The 13263-nt window shown below is 44.2% G+C and overlaps 2 protein-coding genes across 2 annotated transcripts; both read left to right on the forward strand.

The window, feature by feature from the left end:
- Positions 1–3162: 3162 nt before the first annotated feature.
- On the forward strand, positions 3163–3929 carry LOC143526921 (uncharacterized). The gene is made up of 2 exons (XM_077021725.1): positions 3163–3258; positions 3596–3929. Exons 1-2 carry the CDS (start codon positions 3223–3225, stop codon positions 3917–3919), a joined length of 360 nt encoding a protein of 119 aa, XP_076877840.1. The 5' UTR covers positions 3163–3222; the 3' UTR covers positions 3920–3929.
- Positions 3930–8372: 4443 nt separating this feature from the next.
- irf6 (interferon regulatory factor 6) lies at positions 8373–12404 on the forward strand. Its single transcript, XM_077001444.1, has 8 exons — positions 8373–8671; positions 9144–9321; positions 9446–9641; positions 9752–9847; positions 9976–10206; positions 10387–10779; positions 10970–11088; positions 11374–12404. Exons 2-8 carry the CDS (start codon positions 9148–9150, stop codon positions 11602–11604), a joined length of 1440 nt encoding a protein of 479 aa, XP_076857559.1. The 5' UTR covers positions 8373–8671; positions 9144–9147; the 3' UTR covers positions 11605–12404.
- The last annotated feature ends 859 nt before the right edge of the window (positions 12405–13263 follow it).

Here is a 13263-nt window from a genome sequence, read left to right on the forward strand (position 1 = left end):
AGGGGTGCAGGGGGGGAGTGGTAACTTTATAAGGACCAGGGGGTGAGGGGGGGGAGTGGTATCTTTATAAGGACCAGGGGGTGAGGGGGGGAGTGGTAACTTTATAAGGACCAGGGGGTGAGGGGGGGGAGTGGTAACTTTATAAGGACCAGGGGTGCAGGGGGGGAGTGGTAACTTTATAAGGACCAGGGGGTGAGGGGGGGAGTGGTAACTTTATAAGGACCAGGGGGTGAGGGGGGGAGTGGTATCTTTATAAGGACCAGGGGGTGAGGGGGGGAGTGGTAACTTTATAAGGACCAGGGGGTGAGGGGGGGAGTGGTATCTTTATAAGGACCAGGGGGTGAGGGGGGGGAGTGGTAACTTTATAAGGACCAGGGGGTGAGGGGGGGGAGTGGTAACTTTATAAGGACCAGGGGTGCAGGGGGGGAGTGGTAACTTTATAAGGACCAGGGGGTGAGGGGGGGAGTGGTAACTTTATAAGGACCAGGGGGTGAGGGGGGGAGTGGTATCTTTATAAGGACCAGGGGGTGAGGGGGGGGAGTGGTAACTTTATAAGGACCAGGGGGTGAGGGGGGGAGTGGTATCTTTATAAGGACCAGGGGGTGAGGGGGGGGAGTGGTAACTTTATAAGGACCAGGGGGGCTTAAATATGGCAGGGATGATAAGACACAGGTGATAGATGACATCAGTACTGAGGTGACTGAGAGTGAGGGAGAGGTAGTGAGTGTGTAGGAGTCTCCCCTGAGCAGCAGCTTACTGTGACAATGATATTGTATGGTTTTATTATATTTTATGATTTTATTATTTTTTATGAATGTATTTTTATTGTAATTGAAATATATTTTATTTTAATTGTAATATATTTTTACCTTTTATTTCATTTTATGCATTTATTATATGTAATAATTTTATTCTATTTTAGGATTTTAATTCATTTTATGATTTTATTATCGTCACGGTACAGCCTCTGGCCCCTCCCTTTGGGCAGGTGTAGGTGTGGTCTATGTCTGGTTATGTCCAAATGTGCATTTAAGTGGGTGTGGTTCTACATGCGTGTGTCATCTGTCTCACCTGTGGCTCGTGCGTTTTACACAGCGTCCCGTGCTCGTCTTTGTTTAGAGTCAGTGTGAGTCCTTTCTTTTTTTTTTCTGGCCCACCTCCACCCCCCCATCTTTGGAGGACAACTTTGTTGTTATGTACAGATAAAATGATAACTGTATAATATCATTCTGTATAATACAGTGCAATTGTGATAACAATGATTGGGGTTAGGTGGACCATAAGAAGATAGAATATAGAAAAGAGGGGAAAAGAAAAGAGGGGGAGAGAAAATAAAAAGGGAAAAGATTGAAGGGCAGGAAAAAAAACAGCTCAAATGACCACTGCAAGGAAGAGCAAAAAATATACCCAAGACATATAGCACAAATGACTGTGATGTATGTGTATGTGTGAGTGTGTGTTTATGTGCAACATAAAAGTGCAACATAGGATAAATGTACAGAATGCACTTACTAGCAAGGGTAGAAAGTTGTGACAATATTCCCAAAGAGACCAGAGGCAGACAGAGAAAGACCCGGGAATCCCACCCGCCCGCAGCCCCTCCAGGAGCAGTGGAGTTCCAGGGCCACACTTCCCAGTGACCCCCGCATGCCCGCACCAGTGGGCGGGAGGGGGAGACCCCGGACAGCCCCCCCCCCCCCCCCCCCCCAGCCAAGGAGCGCAGGTCCAGGAGAACCAGAGGAAACAGAGCCTACCCCAAGGATGTCCCCCCCCCCCCCAATCATGGGCCAGTAGCAAAGCCCCAGCGCCACGCGCCCCAGAGAGCCACCCATCAACCGGCAGGGCCCCCCTCCCATCAAGGAGCTCCGGGCCGCCCCGGACCACAACTGCCCAGGGTAGCGGCCCAACCGTCACGTCGGAGCACCAAGCCAGGCCCTGAAACCCCAAGGCGCCCTCCCTCTGGAGGGGAGCAGTAACCACAGGGGAGCAGCCGGGAGTGGACCGGGCATGACTAGCCCCCGACCCAGAACCAGCTGTCCTCACACATACACTCAAACTCATTTACATTTACCCCCATATATACACCCCTACATACATACACACACCCCCTTATATACACCCTCATTATGTATACACCTACACACATCCATACACACACACACACACACACACACACCCACAGTCACCCTCATATATAGACCCTCATACCTCATACATACATCACATATACACCTACACACACATGTACATCCACACAAACATACATTCCCACACACATTCACCCACACCCATATACACTCTTACGGACATATATACACCCACAAATGTACTTGTACATTGACCCCTATATATACACACACACACCCATATACACTTGCTAGCTGGCTCATTGAGCATTGAGCGCACCCCCCTCGAGGCAGGGAGCGGTCGATCCAAGGAGACTAGGGGGACACTCCACTTCGCCACTGCATCCAAGCCCAGACCCCCACCACCCCCTCCACAGAGAGTAGCCGGTCTGGACATCCACATTCACCTAGACACATATTCACCCACACACACGTATACACCCACACACATTCATCCCATATATACATCTCCACACACATATACACCCACACACCTTTGTCCCATATGCACAACACACTCATGTAAGCACCCACAACCATACCAATCGCACAATAGAGTCAGTGTGAGTCTAACTCGTGCATGTTAACTTTGTAGCTAATATTGTCATTAAACATTGTTGAATCTGGAATGTCGACTCAGCATCCTGCCTCATTCCACGACCGTGACAATGATATGTTATAAACATATTATATTTTAGGATTTTATTGCTTTTTTTGGGTTAGTAATTTGCTGCTGTGCTTTTCTGTTTCCGTTGTCTTGCTATTATGGACAAAAAGATCCTTATCCTTTTTTTTTACCTCCCTCCCTCCTTCTCTTTCTCTTTTTTGTCCACTTTTTAAAATGCAATTTTTAAATTGTATTTGTACTGTACATATACTGTGTTTGATATTCAGTTGCCTTTCTAAGTAACTATTTTCACAGTTGAAACATGTTTACCATCAGAACTACTAACTATGACATCACAGTGTTTGTGATGGTTCTGACAGGAATCTGTTGCTATGGTAAAGGAAGCAGTGAGAATTTTGGATGGTGGGCTCCACACGCCACACACAAGGCTCAAACTCGCTGCAGCTCACTGCTTACATTAATAAAATAATGAGGCCTGAGAGGAGAGACCCGGGGACACTGCAGGTAGGACACCCCTAGATCCACAGCTAGAATACACACTCATGTCATCATCCAAAATGTTCCAGACCTGCTATGAAGTGTCTACTACTACTACTACTACACACACACACACACCCGTTAGAACGGGCTCATGGTGGTAGGTTATGTTGGAGAGCACTGAATGTGTCTGTATTTGTGGTTCTGTCGTGCGCTGGATGGGTGGGTGGTGTTTGATACTCTGAACGGGTCGTAGTGTTTGAAACACTTCCATAAATGTAGTACTACTGAGTATCAGTGGGCACACGTGCATTTTCACAGTTATGCAGGTGAGCTAATGCTGAAGGTTGCTGTTGATATGTAGAACATGCAGAATCCTCTGAAGACCCTGATGCCGGTGAATGCCAGCAGACGCAGGGTGGTGGACAAGCAGCTGGATCCGCTCATCTTCTGCTGGAGGCAAAAGGAGCAGCAGGCTGGAGTTCAGTCACCCTCCCTGAGCTACTGTGAGGAGCAGACCCAACACGCCACACCCCAGATCACCTGCCATGCCAACTCGCTCTCACCCTTCTACACGGTGGGGAAACCCACCTGCGGCTACCGCTTTTCGTGGAGCACGGACCATAGGCGTCGACACACGGGCATCGCACCCAGCAACATTGTTATGTGGAGAAGCACTTCAAAATAAAGCAACAGCTCCAAACAGCTTTCTGACCTCTAGCCTCTGGTGCCCTGGGCGTGCACTAATCAATATGCCACACAGTGGTGATCTCCACATGGTGCAGGTGGACTAGGGTTCTAGGTGGTGTATTTGTACAGCTGTGATTTGAAAATTATGGCAAAAACAGAGGAGATGAATGTGTGTAAGTCGCTAGCTGTGCTGTAAATTTATGACGTGCTGTAAATGTTTGACATGTGCTATACATTTATGACATGTGCTGTAAATGTTTGAGCCCTCTGGACTCACCTTTGGACAAATTTGAGAAATTCTTCAGTTAAAAGAATTAATCTAAAGCCTCAAACAATGTTCAACACGTTTTATATTAATGACATAAGAAGGAGTCAAACAATCCAAATTGCTTGCATAATGTCCACTCAGTGATGTCCTGTTCATGTCTTCATTCAGAATGGTTTGTACAAGACAAACAAGTTATATTTTAAATGCTGATTTTATGCTAAAAGGCTGATTTTAAATGTTTTTTTTCCAAATACGGCCCCACATTTTTCACTTTATTGTCCTGGATGGTGGACTCCTAAAATATACCTAAATTCATTTTAATCACTTCACATTTGTATTAATGGACTTTTGTAAGTCAGACTGTGATGGCTTAAGTGGATAAATGGTGTACGTCTTTAGAGGCAGTTATAGAAGACAGAAAGTAGAGGGAACAGTGGTGAGACAAGGTATTTGCATAATTTTTCCAAATCCTGCAGTGAACAAATTTCCACAAATGTAAAACCTGTTTGACATTCCCTACAAGAGGATTGCTGGATACAAGGATGCAAGTTTAAAAGTCTTCTTAAAGTCTCCCTCAGTACTTCAAATTGAATATTGACACAGAAGTATCACATCACACACATTCTGTGCATCGTACGAAACTCTAAGACAACAAAGCCACAGTTCTCAACCAACAGAGGTGAACGCAAGGCAAGTTTGTTTATATAGCACCTTTCATACACACTGGTAATTCAAAGTGCTTTACACTTTGAAGCTGATTACGACCCAAGGTCTATCACCTTGGGAAGGAAGGTGTTGAAGAGTTAACCAGTTCCATAATATGGAAATACAATTTACATATCAGACTGGTGGCAAAGTGCCTCAGAGGTCTGCGGTCTGGAACTACGTAGAGGAGTGATGCACTTCAGCACTCTCCTGTCTTATGCTGAGTGTGTGTGTGTGTGTGTGTGTGTGTGTGTGTGTGTGTGTGTGTGTGTGTGTGTGTGTGTGGACTACTGCTGAGCTTTGGTTGCTCCTGAACACTTCCATCTCACAATCATAATAAAGTGGCATTATAATAATATATTTTTTATTATTATATAGCATCTGTAAGTGTGGGGCTGAAAGGATCATTCAGCAGACACCACACTGTAACTGCAGGCTATAACATGAACAGCTGAAACTACACTGAGTGTGAGGAACTACCTATCACGTTTTGCATTCTGAGAGAGAGAGGAAGAGGAAGATGGTAACAGGTTGATTTAATAAACATAATAGGAAGAATACGGCAGCAGTACAAAGACACCGTGAGAAAGTGAAGGGGAAAATTCACTGAAATAAAAAGTAGAGTTACAAGGAATAACAACCATGACACGACAAGACATGACAGGTTCATAACAGGACACATGTGACCTGTGTGACCCTAGACACATGTGATCCTGGACATGTGTGATGCTGGTGTAGTGTAGAATGGTAGAATCTTTTTCTTTATGGTTCATGCTCTTAATCTTAATTTTATTATCTTCGTGTCCGTCTTTTCAAAATTTTGTTGGGGCGGAAGACATTAAATTTGTTTGTTTTGACAAACTTTACATTCTATTATGAAGGAAATAACTTATGCTTGGGCAGAACAGTACATACAGTTATATGAAAAAGTACAAAGTACACCCTCTGGGGTTAAATGACACACTCTTAGGGAACACCCTCTTTGAATTCTATGGGTTTATTCATCAGGACTTTAGCAGGTTTTAATTAGGTAAATACATGTGTTTACTCAAATACATGTATGGTAATTCTCAACTTACACCACACAACAGATTCCACCATGTCATTATTTAACAATAATGAAGCCCAAATGGAGAAGCCATGTGTGAAAAACTGTCACCCCATGAATCAACAGAGTTAGCAGTAATAATTTTTCACTCGTTTTCTGTTCAGTGTCTCATACTTCTGAAGGAATTTTGTCCAACTCTTTACAAGCCTCACATCAGTTCATTGAAATTTGTGGGCATTTGTTTATACTCAGCTCTTTTAAGGTCTCACCACACACTTCTGTTTGGTGAAGGTTTGGACATTACCTGGGCCACCACAACACTTCAGTTGGGTGGAGGTCTGGACATTGACTGGGCCACCACAGCACTTCAGTTGGGTGGAGGTCTGGACATTGACCTTCATTTATTTCCTTTCAGCCGTTCTGTTGTAGATTTCTGCTGTGTGTGGGATCAGTGGCCTGTTATATGACCTCACACCAGACTCTACAATACTTTGGTATACCAAGGACACTGGGATAGACTCACTCTGATTTTCATAATGACATGATGTAATTTGTGACGTTGGAGGCTGTTTTTACTTCATTTTAAGACTTGCTAAGCATCAGATCATTTTTGTTTTTATGCTTTGATATGTGCTTTAATTGTATTTTACTTCAAGGTATATAACAGTACTCGTTAGGAAACATAGCATAACCAGATGTAAAGTCAGTTTAGATGTAGAGATAATGTTAGAGATAGGAGTATATCTACACTTGCTAATTTATCTCCCACAGTTACGAATGCTAGACTCTCCCATACTTGTCTTTCATTGATCTCCTTTTCAGTGGCAGATCTAGGATTTTTCTGGGTAAGGGACTTATGGGGGGTGGTTAAGAACATTTTAGCCTGATTCACTAAACATAGTGAAAATATTGCTAAATTGTCGATACTACTGCCGCTTTATCGCCATTCACAAAATGACATGTCTCACACGCCTCCTTTAGGAGGGCCTTAGTGGGAGTCAAGGATGCTGTGACATGGGGTACTGCCCTCACCCCCCCCCCCCCCCCAACCCCACCCCAGAACCGCATCTGCTCCTTTTATATCAGACACACTGGAAACATTTAGAATCTCTGAGTCTTGTTACTTGCTACTAAATTCGTGCAGATTTAGTGACATCTGCTGGCTTCTGTTCACACTCACAAGCTTCTGTATGATACAAAAACTTTTAGAGGGAGGGAGGTTTGAGAGAGAGGGGGGGAGATAAAGTGAGAGAGTACGTTACGTTGCTAAAATGTAGATTTTGCTGCTGCCATGTAATCAACTGAAAAGCTGTAAATATCAACTTTATGGGTGTTATCCCTTGGTTGATGGCTGATTCTGTGACTTTTAATTCAGTGTTCACTGTCACCAGATCTTTCTCCAAGTTCATGTTTATTTTCATCACTAGCCTATTGGTTACAGGCTAAGCAAAATAGCTAGGCTAATAATCTATTTTTATAGTGTCCAAGCTAATAGTTTACTGCTAACTAGCATAACAAACAATTAACAAACGAAAGTTATATCTTCATTTGCACAAATCCTACAAATGCGATGCCACGCGATTGCAGTGGTTTAAATTACTCTGATGACATGGATGAGCATTCACCGATAAACATAAATATATAATAATAATTCCTTTACGTTTACAGTGCTGTCGTTAACTGTCTACCACTGTAGATTCACATAGGCTACCCTATGATCTGAATTGGACTATGATTGAAACAGTATTCTGAACTAGTAGGCTATACAAAGGCCCAAAATAAATTGTATTGGCTAAATGATTCGGTTCATACAGCTAAATCACGTGCAGAGATTAGCTGTGTGTGTATTTGTAAGTTTGTGTGGTGTTTCATATAAGCAATACTTTTTCTGACTCTATATCTGTACTTAAACTGTACCTAAGCTGCTGGATGCCAAGGACTGCATTTGAGAGTGGCAATTTATAGAAGAAATTATGAAATTATATTGTTTTATATAATAGGTAATAAATGTTGGAATAGCCTACCGACGTTTTAGTTAATAACTTTGCCCCTTATTCATAGAAAAAGCAACGTTAGAAGTCAAACATTTACTACTTGTCCTGTGGTGGTCCTGTACGCTCAACCAAGTCGCGTTTAGGGCGTAGCGATACAAGTGAGGATGGTTTGTACAAGCTGGTGTGAACAACCTTAGGCGCTATTGATTAACAATTATGTATCTTTTATCGAGAAACAATGTTGGATATTATGTCCGCGCGAACAACGTAGGTTATGTTAGGAGACAAAATCAGGTATATGACAAGCATTTCTTTGTTTTCTTTGTGTAGCTAAACGTTGACTGATCTAAGATTTGTCGAAGAACACGGTTATTACTGATTACAATTAGCCCAAGGATTAACCTACAATGATTCAGTTTATTCCGAGATGTCCCGGGCGCACGAACTCCGCACAGGTGTGACCGTGACGCAACGAAACGCGCGCTGCGTCATCGCCGTTTCCTACCTGAGTTTCGGGAAGACGAAAACAATGATTACGGGCTGAAAACGGACATTCTAAATACTTCTCCAGGCAAACTTGTGTATTTCTCGTTTTTTATTCTGTTAATCTCATAAAAATCCAAAGTCGCAAATAAAACCGTATTTCTTTTTTGGCAAAACCAGCTGTAACTTTTTCCCGGTATAAAAAAAACAAACATTTTAAGTTACGGCTTCCTGGTCCGCTGGGTAGAGCAGGTAAGTTTCGCCCAGTCGAAGCGCCGTCTGTGCTTGTATATTGTCTGTTTGCTAGTAGATGTTTATAAGCGTTTTAAAGATGTATTAAAGCCATTTATTAGATTATTACAACGTTTTAAGTAGCGTTGAATCCGCAGCGTTTATGTTTTATATTTCGGTGACGCAACGCCATAAGTTTGACAAAACCAAGTTTTGTCGTGTCGTTCGCCTGTATATAATTTGACATCATTTTAAATGGGTTTTTTTGCATCAAATATGCACGCGCAGTGGAAATATTCACTCTTGGTAATTAGCGTATTCACAGCATTTAAAATAGTGATTTGGAGTGTTGATACTTTAATGGGAATGACCGTGTGTTAATGTTTCTACACGTGGCGAGAGTGGTACTACACTAGCAGCAAATCAGACAAAACCAGACAACTGCACTTTAGCTCTCTGTCGTGTCTGTCATGTGTCTCTCTGTCACTCCCAGCGAGATGTCGGGACACCCGCGACGTGTGCGCCTGAAGCCGTGGTTGGTGGCTCAGGTGGATAATGGAACATTTCCAGGTCTGGTGTGGCTTGACCGTGAGGCCAAACGTTTCCAGATCCCATGGAAACATGCTACACGACACACACAACAGCAGGACGAGGAGAACACAATATTCAAGGTGATTCCTGCAATCACACATTATCCACAAGTACAGAGACATGTCTGGCAAGGGTTAAAATTGCATGGACTTTGTGTGTGTGTGTGTGTGTGTGTGTGTGTGTGTGTGTGTGTGTGTGTGTCAGGCATGGGCTGTAGAAACAGGGAAGTTCCAGGAGGGGGTAGACGAGCCTGACCCAGCAAAGTGGAAAGCGCAGCTGCGCTGTGCCCTGAACAAGAGCCGCGAGTTCAGACTCATCTACGACGGCACCAAGGAGGTGCCCATGAACCCCCTGAAGATCTACGATGTGTGTGACATTCCCCCACCCATCAGCAACCCCGGTACGCACACACACGCACACACACGCACACACACGCGTGCATATGTGCTCACACGCACACACACACTCAGCACTTGTTGAAGATGGGTAATGCTCCTGTCTATCGTATAGGGTCCACAGGCTCCGCCCCTTGCTATGACTCTGATGCTGAAGATGACGATGTCCCTGAAACACCAGAACCACCACCGCCTCCATATCACCCTCGGGGTGAGTCTCTCTCGCACAGACACACACAGTAATGCACAATTATTGTGGAAATCTACACACACACTTCCATGCAGCAGCATTATTTTGGGGAGTTTCTACATATGTGTATGTGCGTATGTTTGTAACAGTGAGCAGTTCTCCACTCGCGCCTGCCGTGTGGACCCCCCCAGGCTCCGTCTCCCCCATTCAACCCCCCAGCTGCCCCCCTCCTGCCACAGAGGTGTGGCCTAAGAAGGAGCCACTGGATGTGGAGATGACCCCTCCACCCATGGACATCCAGCCTCCTGCCACCCTGGAGACACAGCCCATATCTGATGTTCTCGTCACCACCCCAGAGACATGGATCAGCTCTCTGCCCAGTGAGGGAGCCTCGTAACATACACACATGTACACACACACACACACATGTACACATGTTACACTCTCTAACTATGCACATGCCTTTTCTCATCATATAATGTTGGTGTATATGATGTGTGTTACTGATATGATACAAATGTTGGTGAGTGTTCTGATGAATCTGTGTGTGTGTATCTCAGTGACTGATCTGGAGGTGCAGTTTTACTACCGTGGTAAGGAGGTGTGTCCCGCAGCGACCGTGAGTAACCCGCAGGGCTGCCGTCTCTTCTACGGAGACCTGGGCCCCATGGTTAACCAGGAGGAGCTGTTTGGTCCCATCAGCCTGGAGCAGCTACGCTTCCCCTCCACCGAGCACATCACCAACGACAAGCAGCGTCTCTTCACCAACCGCCTGCTCGACGTCATGGACCGCGGCCTCATCCTGGAGGTCAGCGGCCATGATATCTACGCCGTCAGACTGTGCCAGTGTAAGGTGTACTGGTCTGGGCCTTGTGCCCCGAACCCCAACGCCCCGAACGTCATCGAACGGCAGCGCAAAGTTAAACTCTTCTGCTTGGAGACTTTCCTCAGCGGTCAGTGTCACTCACTCCCACTACTGTTTTGGTCAGTCTGAAGTGTTGCATGTTAGCTAATGGGTGCTGAACATATAAACATGTATAACATAAATGCATAAATAAACATACAATGCAGTTAGTCATGTGTTTCCCCCGAGTGCTGAGTACAGATGTGGTAAATGGATGTGTGCACCACACGTGTGTGCAGGTGTGATTGCACACCACCGGGGGCAGTCTCCTGTTCTGCCTCAGTTTGATATTCACCTGTGTTTCGGGGAGGAGTGGCCAGATGGACGGCTCAGAGAGAGGAAACTGATCATGGTCCAGGTAAGTCGCATGCACGCACGCAAAGTCTAACGTGCGCATACATACAAACAAAAACACTGTTTATCCGCACACAGAAGTGAAACCACTGGAAGTATTAGGATATTGGTGCTAATGTGTGTTATGTTCTTGTATATATGTTCATTAATGTCAATGTGCTTGTGAATGTGATTGTAAGATTGAGAGTATACATGACGCAATAAGTGTTAGTGTGTGAATAGGTGACCACAGTTCTGTATGACTGTGTTCCATGTGACTGTGTGTGTGTGTGTGTGTGTGTGTGTGAAGGTGATCCCGGTGGTGGCACGGATCATCAGTGAGATGTTTTCGGGAGATGGTACGCGTTCCTTTGACAGTGGAAGTGTGCGCCTGCAGATCTCTGTGCCCGACATCAAAGACAACATTGTCACTCAGCTGAAGCAGCTCTACCACCTCCTACAGACACACCAAGGACATGACACCTGGCCTATAGCACCTGGAGCTAATGTTCACCTCCCCCCCGCCCTGCATGCACAATAACGCACACACACTCTCTGTCCCATCCACGTATAACAGAACAACAATCACAAATAGATAGACCTTCACCCACTGTGCCTCACACATGCATTTCCATCACACAGGCTGTTGTTCCTGCAGTGTGTGTGTGTGTGTGTGTGTGTGTGTGTGTGTGTGTGTGTGTGTGTGTGTGTGTGTGTGGTGGGGGGGGATGTGTTAAAGGAAACGTACATGTGTGTGCCGCATATAGCCCTGTGTTTGTGGTGCAGGTATAGGCCTGCATGTGAGGCCGCAGTGATGGGACAGTGGGTCAAAGTCTGCCACACCGCAGAGTTTGTAATGTGTTAATGATTCATAAACACACACCACAGGGCCCATGATGTAGCATTAATATTGAACCAGGCCACAGAGAGTTACAGTTAGTCTTCCTCCTACAGCCCACAACCTAACACTCTAACACAGTGACTTTAGTACAGTGTGATCTGTAGTTTGATTGTAAATTCTATTTTTAATCACATGGTAGACATGAGTGATTAATTACTGCAGTGTGCAATCGTTTGTATATCTAAAATATATTTAGATCTCTAAAGTGCAGATCAAAGTTACATTTTACTGTAGTTTAACTGTAGTTTAGCTGTGTTTTGGGTACTATTATAATTGTTTAACTTCAGTCTTATTTTTTAAATACCTGTACATGGTCTCTTTACTGTAGTTTAAACACTTAATAACTTTGAAACCCTACAACTGTTGATTTTGTAATGCTGTCGTCATAGTTTCATGTGATTTTTGTCTTTTTGCTTTTATAAAATAAAAGAATAAAAACATTTATCTTTATCATCTGTTTTGTCCTATTCAAGATTATATCAGCCTATGGCTAATGCTATTTTTTATTTTACAGAATACTGTAAACTTTAAATCAGTGCTTTCTTTGAATGTAAAGGTTCAAATATGTATCAAATATGTAACCTAAGAAGGTGCTCTAATGAGTATTCCTTTTATGGTCTGTAGAGTATACAACCTTCAGCAGACCTGCTATGACCTGCAGAGCTGGTAGATGCAGTGAGTCCACTGAATTTCCAGTAGGTGTTTCTGGAGACCTTTAGGGATGGACTTCAGTTTGATTCAGTAGGTGTGTCTCGTTTCATATTAAGATTAAGGGTTGCTTAGTATATGTACATTTAGCTTTATGCTATATTCTAGCAGGAACAGAGCAGGCTTGGCTGCATGCACAATTGTACTATCACCTGTTGCATGTTGCTTACCAGGTACAGCATCGATTCCTGCTCTCAGAGGTCTATGGTTGATCTCTGTAAATATATTATTGTGCCATCAGGTGACCAGTATTCTGAGTGGACCTCTTGGGCTGTTCAGTGGTGTGTTCACGGTTTCTGTAGGTTTGTTATTACCAGAACGAAAGCAGGAGGAGACCAGGCAGATCTGCTGGGGCTTCGGGCTAAATGTGGTCCTGAGGAACCACGACTGCAGACAAATGAGGTTCTGTAAGCCAGCAGAGAGAATTATTAATAATTAGTAGTTCTTAATCATTACTGTGAGTTATTAAACAATGACTGTGAGTAGGAGTGGAAGGAAAGGATAACCCTGCATAAGTGACCCTGCATAAGAGTATCCCTGGATAATCGTGACCCTAGATAACCATAACCCCTGAAGATCTGGATAACTGAA

The sequence above is a fragment of the Brachyhypopomus gauderio genome, chromosome 1 (assembly GCF_052324685.1).
Source record: "Brachyhypopomus gauderio isolate BG-103 chromosome 1, BGAUD_0.2, whole genome shotgun sequence".
Lineage (NCBI taxonomy): Eukaryota > Metazoa > Chordata > Actinopteri > Gymnotiformes > Hypopomidae > Brachyhypopomus > Brachyhypopomus gauderio.

What these genes read in the sequence shown, in the direction of transcription:
- LOC143526921 (XM_077021725.1), top strand. Translation starts at nt 3,223, where the DNA reads ATGAGGCCTGAGAGGAGAGACCCGGGGACACTGCAG. An exon ending in GAGACCCGGGGACACTGCAG is followed by an intron (nt 3,259 to 3,595) that starts GTAGGACACCCC and finishes GTTGATATGTAG; the next exon opens with AACATGCAGAATCCTCTGAA.
- irf6 (XM_077001444.1), top strand. Translation starts at nt 9,148, where the DNA reads ATGTCGGGACACCCGCGACGTGTGCGCCTGAAGCCGTGGTTGGTGGCT. An exon ending in AGGAGAACACAATATTCAAG is followed by an intron (nt 9,322 to 9,445) that starts GTGATTCCTGCA and finishes TGTGTGTGTCAG; the next exon opens with GCATGGGCTGTAGAAACAGG. An exon ending in GGAAACTGATCATGGTCCAG is followed by an intron (nt 11,089 to 11,373) that starts GTAAGTCGCATG and finishes GTGTGTGTGAAG; the next exon opens with GTGATCCCGGTGGTGGCACG.